At 45.8% G+C, this 20,904-nt stretch overlaps 1 protein-coding gene across 1 annotated transcript; it reads left to right on the forward strand.

Annotated features, from left to right (window-relative positions):
• Positions 1-2,810: 2,810 nt before the first annotated feature.
• On the forward strand, positions 2,811-19,205 carry BAG3 (BAG cochaperone 3). The gene is made up of 4 exons (XM_058810446.1): positions 2,811-3,045; positions 13,955-14,272; positions 15,944-16,324; positions 17,896-19,205. Exons 1-4 carry the CDS (start codon positions 2,875-2,877, stop codon positions 18,667-18,669), a joined length of 1,644 nt encoding a protein of 547 aa, XP_058666429.1. The 5' UTR covers positions 2,811-2,874; the 3' UTR covers positions 18,670-19,205.
• Positions 19,206-20,904: the final 1,699 nt, after the last annotated feature.

Consider the following 20,904-nt stretch of genomic DNA (forward strand, 5'->3'; position numbering starts at 1 on the left):
ACGTGCCAGGCACAACACTCACCCAGGTTCAGCACTGACAGCTCTGCAATACTCATCCACAACAAACACCTGAGCTCCCAGTCCTGGTTAGCAGAGCCCTTCCTGCTCAGGTGACCTGGGAAAGTACTCAGGAGGTAGAAAGCTGATTTAAATCTTACTGCAAGACCTGTTGTTTCCTGACACACCAGAGATACCTGCTTGATTAATACAGTACTGTATATTGAATAACAATAATAATTGAACTGTGAATAACAATTCTACTGCAGCAGTGCTGTGCTGTACAGCCTGAGCTGGAGCTGCTGGGCAGCTGAGAGGGAGCTCTCTGCAGCCCATGTTCAAGTCAAACACACAGGGAAGACCCTGTAGAGTAAATCAGCTCTGGGTAACTACAATTACATGGTTTCAATTGTAGTGGGACACCCTGGAGCAAATGTTTAGTTTGGTACTCCTGGGTGTGTGAAGCACTGTGCAGAGAGGAACCTGGACAAGTCAGGAGTGCTGTATTTGCAATTACATGAAGAACACAAAAAGTAGAAAGTGCTTCTTGAGTGTTTCCCCTTCTGAAATAGAGCATATAGACCTTGAGCCTGGAGTCTCATCTGAGATTAGCCAGACACTATAGAGACTCACTTATCTTAATAATAGATTTTCCTGAAGCCAAGAGTTTTGCTTGGCAGTATTCCCTACATGGACATTTTCATAAATCATTCTGATCTGAAGGATGGCTAATGACAACATGAACTAGAAGCCACATCGCCTCAGGGTCAGAGCTATGTGACACCCCAGTGACACCCCAGCACCAGAGAGCAAACAGTGAGTCCCTGTACAGATATCCTGTGTAACCTGCTTCACTGGCAGGGCTTTCACCTGCACAGGAAACCAGGCTAAATCCTACCTGTCAGGAAAGACAATTTCATTAACAGAAAAAGCATGATGTCTTGCCAACCAAATTAAATCACGAAAAGGCTTTTCCCTGTCAGCTCAGACTGTTCTCTTTCCAGCTGGATGCTTGTCGACCCTGCAGCAGCTCAAATGAATCTTGAATCACTAGCCCATGATAATTTCTGTGAAATGCAGCCCCCTCTGTTTCTTAGCAGGGTAAGCCCCCACAAAAATGTCCAACTTAAGTTAGATATGCCTTTGAAATTTCCTTTCATTAATTTTTCACCTGCTTGTGACCTTATTCATTAGCTCTGCTGAGTATATGGTTGGCTGCCAGGTGCAGCAAAATAAAAGACCCCCCCATTCCTTGTGCCTTTGTTTACATTCCCTTAGCTACAAACCCCATCTGTATCAATTCCTCAACTTACAAAAGTAATTTTCCTGCAGGACCTTTTTAACATCTGTGTCCCCTGTGTCTGAATCAGCTGCTTTTGTTGATTTGGAAGAGACTCTGGCATATGCTACAGGGAACATATGGTCTAAGTGTGCCTTTCTGTTGCAAAACTGAGAGTGAAATTCCTCTGCAGATTGGGAGCAGAATAAATCACTGATATTACTCCTTTTGAGGCCACTGCTGATATTGGTGAGGCTGAGCAGAGGTTTTATACCAGAGATAATGAGAGGCAGCAGAGGTGGGGCACATGGCCAGGGACAGGCACCATAGTCAAGGACTGTGAGATGAGAAAATTTTGGGATTTGTAGCTTAGAAAATAGGTGAGTCAGAAAAGGTAATGGCGATACAGATATCTGGAAATAAATGCTCTGGGGGAAAATGATCCATTTATAATACTTAGGAGTCAAAGGCACACAACAGTGGGGACAGAAAATGGGTCTGCGATGGAACAGTGTGGTTCTGACAGCAAGGATGGAAGAGCTGCAGGAGTAAAGGAGCAAATGTCAGCAATTATTTGGTTTGTCAGTGTGATAAACAAAACGTCCTGTCAAAAGATGAATGACCGTCAGTGGGAAGCAGCATCAGGAGATCTTTGATCCTGCCTCGAGCAGGAGGAGATCCTGGCTGTGCTCAGGGCTGTGAAGAGGCAGGGGTCTTTTTGAAATAAGAGATACTTTAGTAATAAGAATTTATCTCCGAGGGATTCACACTTGGAATTCTAAGCAAATAGCTTTTAGAAGGCAACTTCTGTGTTTGAGGGACACCGTGCATTCACTCTACTTAGAGTAACTATCGACAGGCATCTGCGGCTGCTCCTGTGACTGTCAGATGACTGCAAGTGGTGTGGTTGTGAAGCACAGTTACCTCAAACCAAACCCACCGAGTCCATGAGAATGCCATTGCTTTAAACCTCACGCACACACTCTTTGCCTTCAGGTGTATTTCTGAGTGAAACTCAGAATTGAGACACGCATTTGCAAAGCGCTGAGAAAGTTCAATCCAGTTGGATTCGACGAACAACGCCTGCCCACACCCTCACTTGAGAAGCATTATTTTTGTTGTTTATCTGCCACAACCTCGAATTATCAGTCACGGGGCAGGGCGTTTTGGGGAGGAGCTTTGATCTTTCCCTCAGGGCGCGGGGCAGTCGGTCGGAGCCGCCCTGCCGGAGGGCTGCGGGCTGCCCCGGGACGGGTTCGGGGCGCGGCAGGGACCGGACGGGGCAGGAGGGCAGCCTGGGCCGGTGCACTCACCCCGCGGTGCCGGTGCCGAGCAGCCCTGCTGAGAGCCGGCCGTGCCGCGGCGGCTCCCGGGGCGTTCCCCGCCAGCCCTCCCCGGTACCCCGGGGGTCTGCCGAGCCGCGCTGGACACAGCCAGAAGTTTCCAGCCAGCGACTCCTCCGCCCTCCTCCTCCTCCGCGTCCCGCCCCTGGTCCCTCCCCCGCCGCCGCCGTTTCCAGACAGTTCCAGCCCCGCGCCCCCGCCCCCCGGCCCGCGGCGGATAAAGCGGCCGGCGCGGCCCTCGGGCTCTGCCCCGCCATGAGTGCCGCCGCGCAGAGCCCGCCGCCGCCGCAGATGGAGGGCAGTGCCGAGCCGCTGCCCCCCGGCTGGGAGATCAAGATCGACCCGCAGACCGGCTGGCCCTTCTTCGTGGATCACAACAGCCGCACCACGACCTGGAGCGACCCGCGCCTGCGGGCAGCGCCGCAGGTAGGGCGGGGGTGGCCGGGCCGGGGTGTCCCGGCAGGGCGAGGGGTGTCGGGGGCCGCGCTCCCCCCGGGACGCGTGGCGATGCCGTGAGGGCAGGAGCTGCCTTTTGTCTCTGACGCACTGCAGTCCCTTTTTTGTGCATTCAATCATTTGATACCTCGGCCCTGTAATGTTTATTTAAAGTTGGTTAAGTCCGCCCGGCCTGCCAGGGGAGAGGCGAGCCTGATTTATTTTTCAGCTGTGAACGCTGGATGCCTTTAAAAAAGGAGCGATCCGGCTCGGAGTCCAACTTCTTTTTCCTTTCCCCGTTTGCTTTTCCCTGGTCCCAAACTCTGCCGGCAGCTGCCGCTCCGGTTTTGTCGCGAAGCACGCTCGGGGAAAAGCCGCATCTCAGTCCAAATATGTCCATGGAAGGAGCGGCGCTGAGGGGAGAGCGGCCGGGGCCCTGCGGGGTGACCCTTTCGGGTCAGCTCCTGCGGCTTTTGGGGAATCCAGCCCGGCCCTTGGGGGATCGCAGCCCTCTGACCCAACAGCGCGGTGACTGTGCTGGGCAGAAAGTGCTGGAAACTTGAGCGGGGTTGGATTTGCCTGCTGGGAAAGCGATTCCCCGGGGTCTCGGCGCGGAGCATCGCGTAACCCCGGGCGCGCCGGGCTCCCGGGGCGTCCCTCCCGGCCGGGGGCTCGGGCACGGAGATCGGCGGGGCTGGATCGGAGCCCGGGGCTGGCGGCTGCCGGAGAGGGGCCGCGCCGGGGAGCGGCGGCTGTTGCGGGGCCAGGGCCGGAACACGGCGGGGCCGGGGCCGCGGGAGCCTTGGCCAGCCGGGGGACAGCAGGGTCGGGGCTGCGGGAGCCCCGGTGTCCCGGCCCCGGGGGACAGCAGGGTTGGGGTCGCGCAGCAGCAAGGAAGGGGCCGCGGGATGCGGCTGCACCGGAGCTCTGTTGAAAGTTTTTTCTCCCGTTCCGTGCGACGCGCTCGAGAAGTGTTAATTATTTTATGAACTTACCGTTTCTTAAAATAGTAATTGCCCGGTTTCCGAGAGCAGACCGTGACTGAAAGCTCGGTGTGAGAGCAGTTGGCCTTGGAAAGGAAGGGACGTACTTCTCTATGTCAGATTAACCCCCTTTGCAGCTCTCTAAGTGCTGGTTCGTTTGGTCTATAAATAAATTCTAGTAATAATGCACAGAGGTCTTAGAAAAATGTAATTTGATAATAAGAATATTAGAATAGCATAGCAAAAAGTGTTTTCTCTCCTTTTTGGAGGCACCTGCTAACACTTGCTGTTACGGTAGTAAAAATAAAAATAATGTGTTTTTTATAACCATAGAATGTACTTGAGAAGAAAAGTGTGCCCTTTACTGAAAGGGTTTTGTTCCAGGAATACCACTTGAGCCTAACCCATTTAACAGAATAGTCAGATTCAAGCTGCTTTCAATAATTGTGTGAAGAGAGTTGGAAGCTGTCTGATGGATAAGCCCTCTGCTTGAGTGGGTGCCTGAAACAAAACAAATTTTCACCCTTATCTCTTGTGAAATCTGTGGTGATGAGAATTGCCTCCGTGCCTCTTCTGCCAATTGCAAAGGCAGTCACAGGTACAAAAAGCTGGATCTGCTTTTCAACAGCTTTTGTGGGATACACTGTTTTCCAGTCAGGAAAATCTGTTACTCCTGGCTGTGAGCAGGAACGCGTGCTTTGGGTTTGTTCACTGGGAGACAGAGAAATGCCTCTAGAGTTGAGCTGTTGATTTCTGGGGGTTCCTAGCTAAAAAGGTCCTCCTTTGGCAGTAGAAGTTGTGTGTAACTGCTCTCACAGCGCCATTTATCAGCCTCGAATTAAATGTGTTTGCTGGAATTCATGGACAGCTGCTGAAATCATCAGTTTTTTGAATACCAGTGTATTTCACAAGGACAGGTACTAGTTAGCAAAAGAATCTTAGAATCAGGCCCAAGGAAAATATATCTTTTTCTAAATATTCTCTTAGCTGGACAATGCCAAGGAAGGCAAACTACCCACTGACATTGCATTTCAAATCCAGCAAGGATTTTTGAAGATGCCAGACTTCTGTTAATACCTAAACAGGTAGGAAGGACATGAGAGATGAAAGCAAAAAAATGAGATTTGATGGAGAGAGCTTCCTGATTTCCTTCATTCTCAGCCAAGCTCAGATGAGAACTTGGGGCTGTTAGAAGTGATTTGAGAATCAGAGAAGCTGACTGCATGTGTCAGACTTCGTGCACTTTTTCAAGAATGATTATGCAAAGAGCAAACTTGTGCTGACTCCATCACTGTATTGTTTTCACTAAAATCTGACAGTGAAGTTAGCAATTTTTTTGCCTCCTTTGAGGTGATCTTACACTGTATCCACCAATATTCTGTCTGTGAATGTTTATTCCCTTTCTGAAGTGACAAGGCAATGAAATGAGGTGTTACAATTTAAGTGGGCAATGACTGGAGCACAGATCTAGGGCTGGCTGAGCTTTTCTAGCTGGTAAGAGTATCGCTGAGGCAGAGTTGTAACAAAGTCCTGTTGTTCCCAAGTGCTTGATCTTGCTCTTCTCACTTACCCTGGGCTTAACATCAGTGTAGCCTTGCTGGCTGCAGGAATCTGTGCCAGACACATAATCGGGTAAAAGTTGAAGTGGCTCTTCTGCAATTTTAACCCATGACAAAAGCATTTAAAAGCAACAAAACCAGACCTTGTTTTTGCATTTATCTCTCTATTTGAGGTGCATTTGTGAATTCAGGATCTCTGTTATTTCCTCATTCAGTCTGACCTTTTTTATTTTTTACTGACATGAAGGATGGGTGTTCTTCTGCGTGTTTTCTGTTATGTGTAAGAAATCACTGCAGCATAGGGGTGGATTGGGGAGCCCTTAATTAGAAAGAGGAAAAATCTCATGTTGTTTCAGTGAGAAATAAGGAATGACTTTGCAAATGACAGAAAAATGTTTATTAATGAAGCTTCCTGGTAGACTAATGGTTTTTTCAAGGATCTGATTAGTTAAGAGTAAGACATTTAAGAAGTAAGGTGAAATTAATACTGTGAAGATATATAAAAATCTAGTAAAAAATGTGTTTACTAGTGATGCCACTCTTCCTTTTTTTTTGATAGAATTACTCATTTCCTATGCTTATTTGTTGTAGTTATTTTCTGTGCTAACTTAGAGTATCACAGGTCTGTGTACTTCCTGAAGAATTGTCTCATGGCATTAAATTGTTCACTTGGTGTTCCCCAAAGTGTTGATAAAAATAGATTTCACTTGAAGAAAGCAAAGGTTTGTATAGGTATTTATCAATACCTCTTCTCTGTGTTGTTTCTGCATGCAGTAAACCCCCTGGGAAATAATGCAGCTAAAAATAATCCAGAGGAATTGACTGTGCTGAGCTTCACTAACAGGTATTGGAGTGATCAATAGCTCAGTGGTGCCTTGGGTTTGAGATAAAAGCTGCAGCAGCAGCCAGGCACGAGTCGGGGAGCAGCCATAAAAGTGATCTATGATAAGAACTGGCTGCAGCAATCACTGCACAGCCTAAACAAAGGAAGGAGAAACCATCTCACCCTGCTGCTGATGCTTCACTGGGGAACAACTGACTGCACCTCAGTTTCCATCCTCTCCCTTCATGGCTGTTGCATCTCTTTTCTCTCTGTTTCCCCAAATAAGTCTGAAGTCACTCAATTCACATCTCTTTAGCAGCGGGCTTATTTTTGAGCACTGACTTCTCGTGGTCAAGTTGACTGAAAAATCCTTGGTAGACCAAATTAGAACTTGCATGGAGAGGTCAGAACAGCCTCTCTGGAGCTGTACCTCTCACAGTGGTTCTCCTCAGGGGAGGGGAATGTGAGGTCAGCTTAGTAACATTTAAGGTCTCTTCCACCTGCAGTGTTTTTACTTTCCTAAATGCTGATGTGCATTCTGTCAGGCTAATAAATTAGTCACTGGATTAAAAAGGTACTGCACAGAAAAGGCTCAATAGTAGGAGTGGTGAAATTATCAGAAAGGGACTTTGGGGAGGGTTGTGTCTTGGCTTTGCCCAGATTCCCTGCTGCTGCTTGGTGTAGTTATTTAAAGCCCCCCCGACAGAGCATGGTGAGCAGGGAGTTAACTTAGGGACGTATCAATTAACCTGAAAACAAGGGGTGGGGCTAATTGGAAATAAGAGACAGGAACACCAGGAAACGATACTGGAGATAAAGCAAGAGGAAAAGCAGAGAAGGTGTTGCAGGGTTCTGTGGAACTCCTGGCACTGTGTGCCCCTTATCTAAAGGACAAAGGAAGAGTACTTGTGCCAGGTGGCAGCATTCTTACCTAGGAACTGTATTTTTAACACTTGTATGCACAGGCAGAACTTTTCCATGACTACATGGCAAAAATAGAATTGTTCCCACTTGAGCCACGATAAGGCAGGTAACAATCCATTATACTTTGGGGAGTGCAGACAGGATCACTCTGTAGGTGAGCTGTGGTCTCTCTTCATGCCAAGGTGAAGGTAAATGTAAATTAGAAGAAAAAGCTTGTTCACACAGATCACATTACTTAATTACAGGCAGAAGGAAAAATGCTGTATCTTAAATATGTTGCGGAAGCTGTTGGCTGATTATTTCTGTTTTTCCTTTTTGGTTTTACAGACAGGAAAATCAGGCATGGGATGGGGAAGAGACTGGTCTGACATTACCCAGTAGGCCAGGTAGCACAGAAGTGTGTTTTTTATGGCTGATGGTAATTAATAAAAGGAGTGCAATGTAGCAAGTGCTTTTATAGTGTTGGAAAATTGCCCTTTAAGGAAGAGAAGTCAGAAAGCTGCTGTGTACAAAATGAAAATTTAGATGGAAATTTGAAGCCTGACTATGAACTGAAATTCATGGCCCACTCTTCAAGCATTATCTGCTTATTCTCCTGTTTGTTTTTGTTTGTTTTTTTTTTTTTAAATGAGGCATTGTTTTGCTAATTTTTGAGTGTTCTGCTTTCTGATGTATTTCAGATTCCTGGGTCATAACTAATAGGAAAGCAACAGTTTGACCACCTGCTTCTTAGGTAATGAGGCAGTGAACAGAAATAACTGAATAGAGTGTCATTCTCATCCCCCTTGGCAAGGGTGTTTGTTAGCACTCTGAGGGGCTTTTCTCTAACTCCATCCACCAAAGCTGCAGGGTGGGTGGTGATCCCAGCTCTCTGAGAGCACTCTGCTCCTGGGAGCAGTCATTGTTTCTGTCTCAGACATGTTCAGTTTGGCCCATGGGCTGCTTTCAGTGCCAGCTTCCACATGGGCACACTGGGCAGGTGTTGTCATGTCCTCACCAAGGCATTTTAGCTGAAGAAAGAATCCTCCTAGTGATTAAAACAGGACAGGTTTTAGTACAAGATTGATCTGCAAGATTGCCAACGTATTTGCGCCAGTAAGGCTCTGTGTTCTGAAAAGCTGAGGATCAGTTTTCTCCTTCAGTTTTCTCCTTCAGTTTTGAATGGTGTTTATTTATTTCTAATGGCATTGGTTAGAGCGAATGTTAATGTCATTCTTGTATAATACAACTTGATAATTACAAGAGAGAACAAAAGGCCTGTTTGCCTACACATGTGTATGTTGGGAAATAAAACTCAGCATTCAGCAAGTGGAACATCAAAAGCAGCTTGGCCTGTAATTGGGTTACATGATGCCACTGACACCAAGTCCTACTGAGACAGCTCATGCAGCTAAGCTTATTCATGGTTTCCTTCAGTCATTAGCTAATGATATCTTCCTCAAATGCCTATGTGCTCAGTCTATATATTTAAGCACAAATTGTGAGTAAAAGGGTGAGAATGCAAGTGTGTGCAGCAGCTGAGGCAGGGCTGTAAGAAGTTTGGAGTCAGCGCTGAGAGTAAATCACTGGGTACCTTGGAACCTGTGTAGTTCTCTGGGAAGTGTTAGTAAAGCCCAGCTCACGCTGAGGGTGTGCTATTGATATGTTCAAACACACAGCAGACACGAGGAACTTCTCAGAAATACTTGGGATATGTTGATTTCTGTTGGTAGCAAAGGTGGTGTACTACTTTTGTAGTTCATGCACCAGAGAAGGAAAGGAGGTCTGGCCAGAAGTAAAGTCTGAGTGGCTGTGGAATCTAATTCCAATGGTTAAAATTTTACCTTTCTATGACAAAAATGGTATTTCCTTTAATAAATAGAATAGTTACTTCATTCTTAATTTGAATACTGGATTCCTCTGGCTTTTTTGTTATTCATGGCAATTTCTGATAAAATACAGGTTTGAGCAAGTGTGAACAAAACTTGGTTGTTGTCATTAATTTTGGTTATTGCTGTATTTGATTGTGAAAGAGCAGAATTATGCTATTCCCTTCTTCCTAAATAGATAGGATTTGGGCTTCAAGTTATAAAAGGTATGTTGTCAAGTAAGATTTTGTCAAGTACTGGTGTTTTCTCATTTGAGCAACCAGATAATTGTTTGTGTAGTACTCGATAGCAGCAGCTTACAAGTTCAGAACGACACTGGGGTCACAGTCCATCTGTTTGCATAATAAAACAACAGAGAAGTTGTTTAATCTCTTGGCAGTGCTGGTAAACTTTGTTTTCCCCTTGCTAGATAATATTTACAAAACAGGTACAATTTAAATACTTGCACTGCTGCTCTGCAGGAGCTGCAGAGGTGCTACATGTGTGAATAACTTGTGCTTTAGAGACTGAATTGATTGTACTGCAAATAACGTCAGAAGAAAAATGCAGGAGTGCAATGGCAGCAAAGGAGGTTTTAGACTTTATTCTGTAGACCATTTCAGTATTGGAGGAATGACAAATGTATTATGTAAGGAGTCTCAAAAGGGAGATTCTGAATTTGACACAACTATTCAAGTCATTTAGCATGAATAGAGAATATTTTGACAAATTTATTGCAAACAGTAGAGCTGTCTTGGAAAACTCCAGTGGCAATTTGCTGGCATCAGCAGTGGCTCAATTTGCAGGTTTCTGTGTTTGGGTCTGGAATAACGCTTGAGCAGACTTGGGGCACACTAGGAGTTATCCATTACTCAGATGGTGCAGCTGTGCTGGGAGCCCTGGTGCAAGGCTGTGCTTTTGCTCTTGCTGTCACTTTTTTTATTCCAGTGCCTCTTGGCTTCAACTCACTTGTAAATGGGAGCAAGTTTGGAGGATTTTAGTGTCAGTCCTGACAGTGCCCTTCCCACGGGAAGCCAGCAGTAGGATGTGGGGGTATGAAGTGTTTTTTCCAGTTGCACAACTCGTGCTGGCTGCACCTTTATTTATCCTGGTGATGGCCTCACAACAGAAACGCTTGTCCTGAGAGCTGAGAGCCCTGTCCCTGCTCTGAGCAGCTCTCCAGGCACAGCTCCACTGTCCCTCCTGGGCCAAACCTCTCATTTGCCTGGATGTGATGGCTTACCTCAGCACCTCCTGAAGTGCTGGATCAGGTTTGAGTCCCTGTGGGTATTTCAGGCTACCTGAAATGTCATGTAAAACTGTTTGCAACATTTCTGAGCTGTTCAAGGCAGTTTTTGCATTTTTGTGCTCCCTCCTTTTGGGGGATTCTCTCTCTTCAAGGTAAATTAAGTGTGTGATCACACCTGGGATTGCTGAGAGTCAGTCCTGGTACTTACTGAAAATTAGTTGATACTCTGCTGTTTGTAGCTACTCAGCTTTAAGGAACTTCTTGTTTCCTTAGATGAGGGTGGGAGAAATTTGCTTCAATTAGTTTCAATGCAGAAACCTGAGTTGGGTTCCTGTTTTTTTGGTACTTAAACCAGGAAGGATGATGGACTAAGACTTGTCATTCATTTGTTGGTCATTCTCTTTGTGCAGATATGAATTAAATGTGAGCTCTGGACTTTTTCTAGGTAACAGATTTGTTAATGTAACAAGCAAGAACTGTATGTGATAGAAGGCAAATAAAACCAAAAAATGGCTACTTTTTGTTGTGCTGACTGTTCTGTGGAATTAAAGCATTAGGAGAGAATCTGTGAATTTCTTTAGTGTGAAGATGAGTGTTTTCCATAGCTTGATTCCATTCCTCCCCATTGGCACAGTGTCCCCAGGCACACCTGAGCTTTTCCTGAAGTCTTCTAGAACCTGTTTGCCCAGGCTGGAAACACAGGCTCTCCTGTGTTTCACAGAACAGAACTGCTTTGGCCAGGATTTTGGAGACAGGGACATTGGGATGTGCACACACTCCCTGCTGTGTCAGTCTCACTAAATACAGACCAGAACCCAGGGCCTGCTCAGTGGAGTCATTCCCCAGAGATGGGAATTTCAAAATACCTGGATTATTGTCCCTGTTTGTGATTGTACCGCAGTGGGAGGAAAAGAAACAGGGAAGAAAGAATGTTAAAGATGTGGTGATACAAACTGGCTAATGTAGGCAGCTGTTTGTAGAATTAAGTGTTGAAGGGGATAGTGTAGAGCAGGAAGTGCTTTGTGATGAGAGCACCTTTCCTAAACCTGATCTGTGCCTCGGGGGCCACTGATGGTGGAGAAAACAAGGACGCTGCCCTTGCTCTTTTACCAAGGGCTGTTCCAGTGTGACTGCACAGCTGAGGCCTCTGTGGTTAGACCTGACTGCAGGGGAAAAAAGCCTACAACAAAGGACCAGCTTGAAATACTAACTTTCCACAGGAGCAGCACAGGTTGTCTGAAGCTGTGAGGATATGTGAGAAATTGTGGGAGTATGGTCTATTTAAAAAAATAGAGAACAACAAAACAAAAACACCTTAAGTATTGACAGAAGCTTTACTTAATTTATAAACTGGATGCTTTGAAGAAGCAGTCCAACCTGATTCTTGCTTTGGTTTTGGGCTGCCTCTTTTGTGTTTCCTAGCAGGGCTTAAGTTGCAGAGGCAGATTTCTCAGATTGCTGAGAAGGTTCAAAACAAGGGCAGCCCCACGGGTCTGAGCATGAAAACAAGGGAGGGGAAGGCCATGGCTGGGCTCTTTGGGAGGGGTCCATGGAGGGGAGTGGGATACTGTCCCTATGGAATGATTTATCATCGTGGGGCACTCCAGAAAACTGGAGGTCTTGTCCTAAATCAAAGACAATGCAGACCCCAAAGCAGCTGCTCCCTTTGGGCAGTTCTGTACCCCAGGTGGGGCAGAGCAGCTTTGGCTGACAAAACCTTCTCGTGCCACATCCCCTGTGGGTGCTGCAGGCCCACCCAGCTCCCAAGCCCTTCCCTTAGAGCCTCTGGAATTGAGGGAATCTCCTTTTTATAGCGGTGGGAGCCGTGGTAGGTGGGGTGGCTGCTCGGGTTACGAGCAGGGACGCTGGGGCAGCTGGCGCTCGCAGAACGCCCTCAGTCAGCGCCGCGCCAAGGTGAGGTGCTGCTTCCCGCTGGGATCCACGCGGAATCCATGGCCTCCCCTCCAGCCCAGCCTCTGACACACGCTTGGCTCCAGCACTGCCTCGCATTGTTGTCAGCTGAGCACACATCAGGTTTATTTTTTATTTTCCAACAAATGCTGTTTGCTGACGTAAGGGCACATCCCTGCGGATCCCGGCAGAGCTGTGGGGCCAGGGCTGTGCTGGTGGAAGGTGAAAGAGCGAGTGAGTGTTGGTGTGGGGGGTTCTGAGAGCCCCTGAGAGCCTGTGTGGAGCACAGGAATGTGGTTTCCTGGTAGGGTGAATTTAAAATGACTCATCCGTGGATCCTGGTGCAGACGTTGGCATGAGATCATCCTCGTTGTGCAGCTGGGAAAGCCAACTTCACATTGCTTCTCTCTGCGAACTTTCTAGGCCTGGCTCTCCTCTGTGCCTCTTCTAGAATTCTTCCTTTGTGGAGGATTTTTTTTTTAATGAGTAAAAGGAAATGGAACAGTGGGGCTCAGACTTTCAGGCTTTGAACTTGCTCCTTTCAGTGTTTTTTGTCTTCATTAGTTTACAGCCTCAATTCTTTGTGGTTTTATTGCAGAAGAAGAAGAGAATTCTCAGAAATCACTTTTTAAGGTGATACTATCATATAGTAAGAACACTGATAGTCTGGTTGGTAAAACAGTGAATTCCTGATGAATTAGTATGTCAATGTGTACAGGAGCAACATGAAATATTTTTGCAGCTTAAACACCCCTTTAAAAATAGGGTTTCCAACACTTGCACCATATGTCCCCTTATTAAATTCTCCTCTTACTGAATAATGACATTACCCTCTGAATGACAGAGGTGCTTGTTACATGATCTGACTTAGAGATACATCTGGAACTTGGCCCTCACAGGGTCTCAAAATAGAATGACCGATGCAGGAAGAACTTACTAGAGGACTTGTGAGGGCTCTTAGCACAAACCACTTCCACCCTTGCCAGAGCTTTGACATTGTCCAGTGAGTATGCTCAGACAACACAGGGATTTTAAAATCTTGCTTTTCAGTGTTTTCCTCTTTGTTAAGCTATCCTGTCTTCCCCTTCCTTCTCCCTCAATATTTACTGGACCAGATCCTCCTTAGCTGGAAGTGAACACATTTTCAGTGTGCCTTGTCAGTATTTCTTCCAATAGCCAGTGGGAAGAATGATACCAACAAAATCTGTGCTTCTGTTGGGATTATTCTTCTTTGCAAGTGTCTTTTCAGATGTAGCATTGAGAGGTGCTGAGGGGAGATGTCTTTGGTCCCATTGGTACTTGTTTGAATTGGATGAGGAGGCTGGGCTGGTGGCTAAGTGCATGATAAAGAAATCCAGGTGGATTTGAAATGCCAGGTGGCAGGTATTTCAAAGAACAAGGGAATGCTTATGAGAAGTGGGGGTGAAAGCCTCACACATAAGCAGATTTTTCATCTTTGTCCCCTTGCCTGCAGTGTTGGCTGCCCTGTGCAGGCCTGACAGGCTCTGAGCCCCTCACACGCATCTGATGCTGCTTTTAGGGCAGCTTTCTCTCACCACGTTTATTGAGCTACCAACAACTATCTGTGCTGTTTTCCCTTGCAGGAAGGCCAGTCCTCAGCCAATGGCCCATCTCGAGAGAGCCCCAAGCAGCCGGCGGCCCGAGAAGGACACGTGGGCTACCCCAAGCTGCGCGCGGGCTACATCCCCATCCCCGTCATCCACGAGGGCCTCGACGGCCGGCAGCAGCACCCCTGCTTCTCCTCCCCGCAGCCAGGCCTGCAGAGGTACAAGACAGAGGCTGTGCCAGCAGCAGGGCAGGCCCAGGCACCCCTCAGGGCGGGCTATGGTGGCCCCGAGTCGCCGGCGGCCGACAAACAATGTGGACAGACACCGGCAGCTGCGGCCACGCACGGAGCCGAGGTGAGCGTCAGCGCTGCTGGGCTCTGCTCGCAGTGGTCTTTGCAGCATTTGTGGCCTGAATGTCACACATGAGGAGCTTAGGAAGCCCAGCTTGCCACAGGATTGTGTTTTTTTCCCAGTGCTTGCAGAGTACTCAAAGTGCACAGTCATGGCAGCATGAATATGGATGGGTTTTTTTCTGGCGTCACCCACTTCTGTTCTGGAATGATTCTGCAGAGATAAATGCAGAGCTGAGCAGGCCCTGTGGCAGGGGAGGGTTTTTTAGGGTTTGTGCAGGTTCTCCTACAAGTGGAGAATGCAGACAAGCCTCTTGTGTTCTGCACCATGAGTCAAAGTGGGAGAGACAAGTGTCCAGTCAGCTAACAACCCAGGCCACTTCAGAAGAGCTTTGCTTCCTAATTGCAAATTTCAGTTGTATAAAATGGATTTACATATACACACATTTAGAAGTGAGTTGTAAAGTATTTTTGTCCAACAGTGGCATGTGAAAAAAATTTCAGACTATGGACTTCTTTGAAAAAAATGTCACCCTGCTTGTTTTGTGTTTCAGAAGGTGGGATTTTTGGCCTCCTCTCTGTCGAGAGTTAGCAAATTGGTATTCTTGTAATATATGGAAATATAAGCCTCATTTTTATTCAAAGTAAGATGAGCAGGAAATTCAGCCTTTACCAAGCTGAAAACATATCAGGTCTGTAATTCAGCAGTGGTGACATCTTCTCTGAAACCCATTTGGAGTTTGAAGAATGTAATTAAAATCCTGCTGGCAGGTTTCTCAGCTGTTTTGACTAACCATGGCTGTCTAAGACAACAAGCTCAGCTTTTCCTTCTCCCAGCTGTGTACAGCTTTGCCCTCTCTGCAGAGTGCCTTTAGGAATGTGTCTTTTGTGCCACTTAAAGGAGATAACCAGGGAGGGAGGGCCTCAGAACTTGCTGTTACACACTCAGGCAGTGCAGTGTGGGTACCAAGTGACCAGAGCCTGTGCTGGGGACCCTACACTGCACATCAGCAGTGCCACTGATGGTGCTGTAGTGCAAACCATCATTTATTTATCCAAGGTTCCTGCTGTTCCATGGGCAGCTGAGCAGTTGATCAGAAGCAGAAGAGGGGTCTTGTTCCCCTTCTCTCCTGCAATGCCTGTTCTCTCCTCTCACAGCTCAGTCTGGCCTTTCACAGGAGAAGGGGGCAAAGGGCAATTAGCCATATCTGCATCACCAAATTAATGACATGCTCTTAAAATAAACCCAACAAAACACACAAAATCTGTTTGTGTGGCGAGGATCAGAAGTCAGTGCTGTGTGCTCTTAGGGATTTGGGTTTGTCTCCAGCTCATAATTTGTTTGCTTAGCTTTAGTTTACCTCAAATTTAACAGGTTTAGACAGGAACAGCCATGCAAAAGCAGCAAACATTCTGACTGAGCATCCACTCCCTGCTCATTTCAGGGCTGGGAATGCTGTAGCTCAGGTTCCTGCTTGTTATAATGATGCTCTCACAACTTATGTGGTTTGTCTAGTGAGGCTCTTGGCCAAAAAACCAGGGAAATGGAGTCCTTGCATGCTAGAAACACGAATTCAGTTTCTATGATGATTGCCCCCTTTTCTCTTTAGAAATGAGAAGTATTGTGCACACACAGTGGTTAACATTTAATCATGGATTTTTTTTTTCATGGCAGCCTCAACCTCCTGGAGCATCTGACCCTGCAGCAGCTTCCCCCCAGCCCTCTGGCAGACCCAACGCGGGGAGCCACGCGCTCCCTCGCGGTTACATCCCGATCCCCGTGATCCATGAGAACATGCCCCGGCAGCCAGCCCAGGCCTACCACCAGGCTCAGAAGACCCACTACCCTGCCCAGCAGAGCGAGTTCCAGGCCCACCAGCCGGTGTTCCACAAGATCCAGCCCGAGGAGCGGGAGCCCAAGGCGGCGCGGGCACAGTCTCCGTTCCGGGTGGCTCCGAGAGGCTCCTCCAGTCGGGAGAGCTCCCCGGCCAGGGTGGGCACCCAGGTGCAGCCCCCAGCTCCCATCCGAGTGCAGACAGTGGTAGACAGACCCCAGGTATGTGGAATGGGGAAGTGATTCACCTGCCAGGGGCCTGAGTGTGGCTGGAGCTGTAAAATGAGTTTGTACTAACACATACATGAAAGCACCTAAAGCAGTCTCCCCTGCTAAGATTTAAACAGACTGGGAGATCCTGAGATAAGCTGCAAGTTGCCTTTCCACCTGTCAGGACTGTGGTAGATCACTGAAATATGATTTAATCTGCTCTTGTCAGAGTATAATTTGGTGTAATTACACTGAGGTCACTGATGTTGCATTATGTTTATGAGACGAAAACCAGGTGTGTGGGATTTGTGACATCTATGTAAATACACTTGACTGATGTCTCAGAACCATTTAGGGGATAGCATCAGATGCACAAAGTAGTTTTTGCTGTGAAGAAAGGGGATAAGCAAAATCCAGAGCTTTTTATTCTTCTGGCTTGAAGCGTGTTCTTGGTCATAGAACCTGCTGCTCATGGAACATTTTTTCCATGTTGGAATTCTTAGTAAAACTACAATTAAAAGGCTACTGGGAATTAGACAGCTGTGAGTATGTGGAAGAGGGGGTATGTACAGAAACAACCCTTGATTTCCTCTCTGGAGATTTTTCACATTAAAAATGACAGAAGCAAACTTAGATTAATAGTTTGAAAACCCAGGATAGGACAAAACTAGGAAGACTCAAGATTTAATGGCATATTCTAGATCAGTGCTAATTTATTTATCTTTGTGGGTGAGAGTTTGCTCTCCCTAATCAAATTTTATGTTTACAGGTAAAGCAGTAACAGATTTCTAGTGTAGGCCATTTACATACTTGGTTGGAATAAAGTACAGCTATTTTACTATTTAAATCCATGAGAGCTGGATTTAGTATCTTTCAAAATCACTGTTTATGTGCCTGAGTAACTAAAGGGGGTGTCAGAGGGAGGAAAATGCAGATCTCCTAAATTTCAGCTTTCTGCTAAGACTTCAAAACTAATCTCAATTTCAAGAGATTTCTGATTTGATGATTTAAAAGTAGAGTAATCCCAAGGATAGTCTCTAATCACTACAGTGTAATAAGATTGACACAGTAACCTCTGCATGTAAATAGGTTAAAGATTAAAAATAAGCACTAACCAGAAAAGGAATGTCCTGAAAACAGGAATAGGATGAGAATATCCCAAAGTGTGATTAAAACTCAGCAAAGTAGTTGGCTTTTCAAGAAAGATGAGCCCTTCATTAGTGAAACAGGATGAAATCTTTCTTCAGCAAGAAATCTCACTGACTTAAGCTAGGTGAGGGCTTTGCTCAAAGGTCCTGTCTTTTAAACCTGCATCTGTGGCTGATTTTATTGAGCATGGGCAGGATTTGGTGGGTTAAATTTAATGTTTGAGAGAGTTGATTGGTGACTATAATAACTGTTCAGCACAGTGCTATTTTTTCAATTTAAAACAGTAAAATTCAGCAACACTCAGGGAAGATTAAATATCTCATGTGTGTGAAATTGCACTGCTAGGGTACAGACAATTAGATGGTAGATTACTTGTTCTTTAGAGGGAAATAAGGAGCTTTGTGTCTCAACACAAAACTTGCCTTGCTCACCAGGTTTCTCAGCAACAAGTCCCAGCTCAGGAGCCACCAAGACCAGCCCCTCCTCCTGAAGTCAAGCCTGACAACAAGGCAGCCCCGCCGCCCGAAACAGAGGCACCCTCCACATATATCCCAATCCAGGTCACCCACCAAGAGCCAGATCCTAAAGCACAGCCCCAGAAGCCTCCAGCCATGGCAGAGAAAGCTGATAAAAAGGCTCCTTCCCCTGCCAAGGCTGCTCCCCCCCAGGAAAGGCCTCCTCCCGAAGAAGCGGCGCCACCGAAGACAGTGGAAACAGGAGAACCTCAGAAGCATCCTGGTGTTTTGAAAGTGGAAGCAATTCTGGAGAAAGTACAAATGCTTGAGCAGGCAGTCAACTCCTTTGAAGGCAAGAAAACTGACAAAAAGTACTTGATGATTGAAGAGTATTTGACCAAAGAGTTGCTAGCCCTAGACTCAGTGGACCCTGAGGGTCGCGCGGATGTGCGCCAGGCCAGGAGAGATGGTGTAAGGAAGGTCCAGACCATTTTGGAAAAACTTGAACAGAAAGCAGAAGATGTCCCAGAACCTGTTCAAGTTGATGGACTTCAGCCAAATTTTCCAGAGCCTAAACCACCACAGGAAATCATGGAGATTGAACCTGTGGAAGTCAAGAGCAAGGGAGATACCAGTAATAAAAATGCTCAAGAGGAAACCAAAATGGAAAGACACCAGCCTGAAACCAAGGAAGAAGTGTTTACCAATCTTGCCACCACAACAAACACATCCAATAACCCAACTGAACCATAGCCACGTGCTGAAATCAAAATCTCTCAGACTTTATAACTTAAAGTGTGTTTAAGTGAATTTTAAGTTGCATGCATTTCCGGAGCTCTTTTCAACTGGTTTTAATCAACATAGCAGCTTGGGACACAGTAAACACTTTGTGGGAAAAGGAGGGAGCTAGAAAGAAAATGATGCATTTATCCTTTATTCTTACACTATGTAAAAGACATGTTTCAAAAATAAACCCTGTACATTAATTGCTTTTAGATAAGCTGAATGGAAAAGAAAAATTACTTCAGGGTTAATATTGGTGCGTGTTGTTTCAGGTGTATTCTTTTGCAGGTGATTTTTGTAAAATCAGTGGCCTGCATTGTCAGAATACCAGTCCTCCTACAAGTATAGCCACTCTTAACAGTAATGTTTTTACTTTTAATGTTCACAGTTGGGCACTTTAAGTAATGATGGATAGAAAGTGTGCAAGAAACTGTAGGGATATTTATATGTGTGCAGGACTTCAATGCTATATTTTAAGAGGGAAATAAAATAATATGGAAGCCTAATTTAGTCTTGTGATTTTATAAGCTAGAACTGTAAAGGCAGTAATTGGTTTTAAATACACTATTCTGAAAACAGACTTTTTATTGCAGCACTATAGTTGAAGTCTGACAGCTGTTTTCTCATCAAGGCAAAAACATTTGTCTATCCATGTCCTCCCTTCTGATGTTGTTGCTGTGTCACATCTATGGATTGAGAAAGGAATTTGGCTGAGCATTTCTGCCCCCTCACCCTGGAAGTCACCATTTAACCGAAATGTCTATAACATTGAGATCTGTGGTTGTCTTACAGAAATTTCCAGATCTTAACTTCTTCTGCAAAGTCACTATTGTGTTATTAATAGTTATGAAATTTTGTATGCAGAAGTACAAATTTTTTTTGTATTTAGAAATACATTTTGTATTCATAGAGTCAGTAGGATTCCTCTCACTTTGTGAACAGTTTTAAGCTATGCTTTGTTCAGAGAGATTAACAATTTGTACTTGAGCAAGAGAGAAACCATTTTTCCGCTACAGCCATGTGAAATGAAAGCAGCAGAGTCAGTGCAGGGGAGGAAGGGGTCCTAACTGAAATCCAGAAGTTACACTTGACTTGTTAACTTTACAAATGCAAATTTTCTTTCAGCTGGTAGCATGTTGCAGCATAGAGCCCCAAATTTATGAGTGCCAAAACAAATCTGCTCAAGGCAATTGATCGCTTACTGACCTACACTTAGAATCATGAGAGTGCATTTGAAATAAGGTTTAAGCCCATCTGAAAATCTCTTCTTTTTAAGAGGCAGGTTGAGAGTGGTCATTGAGAACTGTCACTCTTTATTTTAAAGTAACAATGCAGCATGTGAATTATACTGCAGTATGTGTAGCATTTGGGCTGTGAACTCTCTGCTTAGTTGTAGGTGGAAGGTTGATGTTGCTTCTTGTTTCATTTTCATCATCAACAGCACTGTGTGAGAATACACAATGTCTTGTAACCTTTTGGCTGCTCCAGCTTTGGGAGCAGCATTGAGGCATTCTAGAAGAAGAGGTGTGAAAGTTCAGCTGCCTGCATAATTCCTGCATGAACTCACTTCGGTGGCTCATTGCTCATGCAGGGTTACATTTCAGCTGAGGACACAAATCTGACATCATGTAACAAAAATACTTAAATTGAGGAAAATCAGCTGTGGATTTTCAGAACTGAGCTCTCTAAGCAGAGTCTGTGGGAGGTATAAGGCCCTATCTTTTAATGGTTTCTCTTAGTAGACCACTAAAATGATCCAGATCAAAACCAGCTCATTAACTGAGGTGGCACAGTGGAAATTAGGGTTATTTACAGTATTTACAGACAGCTAAACAGGTGCTAGATTTCTAATCCATGTCATCTGCTGCTAATGGGGCCTGATTCATGTTACATTATTCAGTGTTGGTCAGAGTAGGTGGAGTCAAACTGAATCTCAATTGATGGGCTTCTTTTAAGAAGCAGAGCTGGAGGTGGAGCTGCCCTCTGCCAAGTGCTGCTTTAGAACTTGATTCTTAAAGTCGGTGCTACTACTGCAGAGTTAGGTACAACTCAAAACAAAAACAGTGAGGTTTCATGCTGTGGCCTAATAAGGGAAAGCACATTTGGCTGCCCCGGAGCTGCCTAGCAGAGACTGGTGCTCTGAGTCATAGCTCTCTTTGTTTCCTCTCTTGCTCAAGCCTCAACTGTGCCCAGTCCAGTTTATTT

The sequence above is a fragment of the Ammospiza caudacuta genome, chromosome 9 (assembly GCF_027887145.1).
Source record: "Ammospiza caudacuta isolate bAmmCau1 chromosome 9, bAmmCau1.pri, whole genome shotgun sequence".
NCBI lineage: Eukaryota > Metazoa > Chordata > Aves > Passeriformes > Passerellidae > Ammospiza > Ammospiza caudacuta.

Excerpts from the sequence above, each read along its gene's own strand:
- BAG3 (XM_058810446.1), top strand. The coding sequence starts at position 2,875 with ATGAGTGCCGCCGCGCAGAGCCCGCCGCCGCCGCAGATGGAGGGCAGT. Across the intron at positions 3,046-13,954 it reads GCCTGCGGGCAGCGCCGCAG|GAAGGCCAGTCCTCAGCCAA; the intron begins GTAGGGCGGGGG and ends TTTCCCTTGCAG. Across the intron at positions 14,273-15,943 it reads CGGCCACGCACGGAGCCGAG|CCTCAACCTCCTGGAGCATC; the intron begins GTGAGCGTCAGC and ends TTTTCATGGCAG.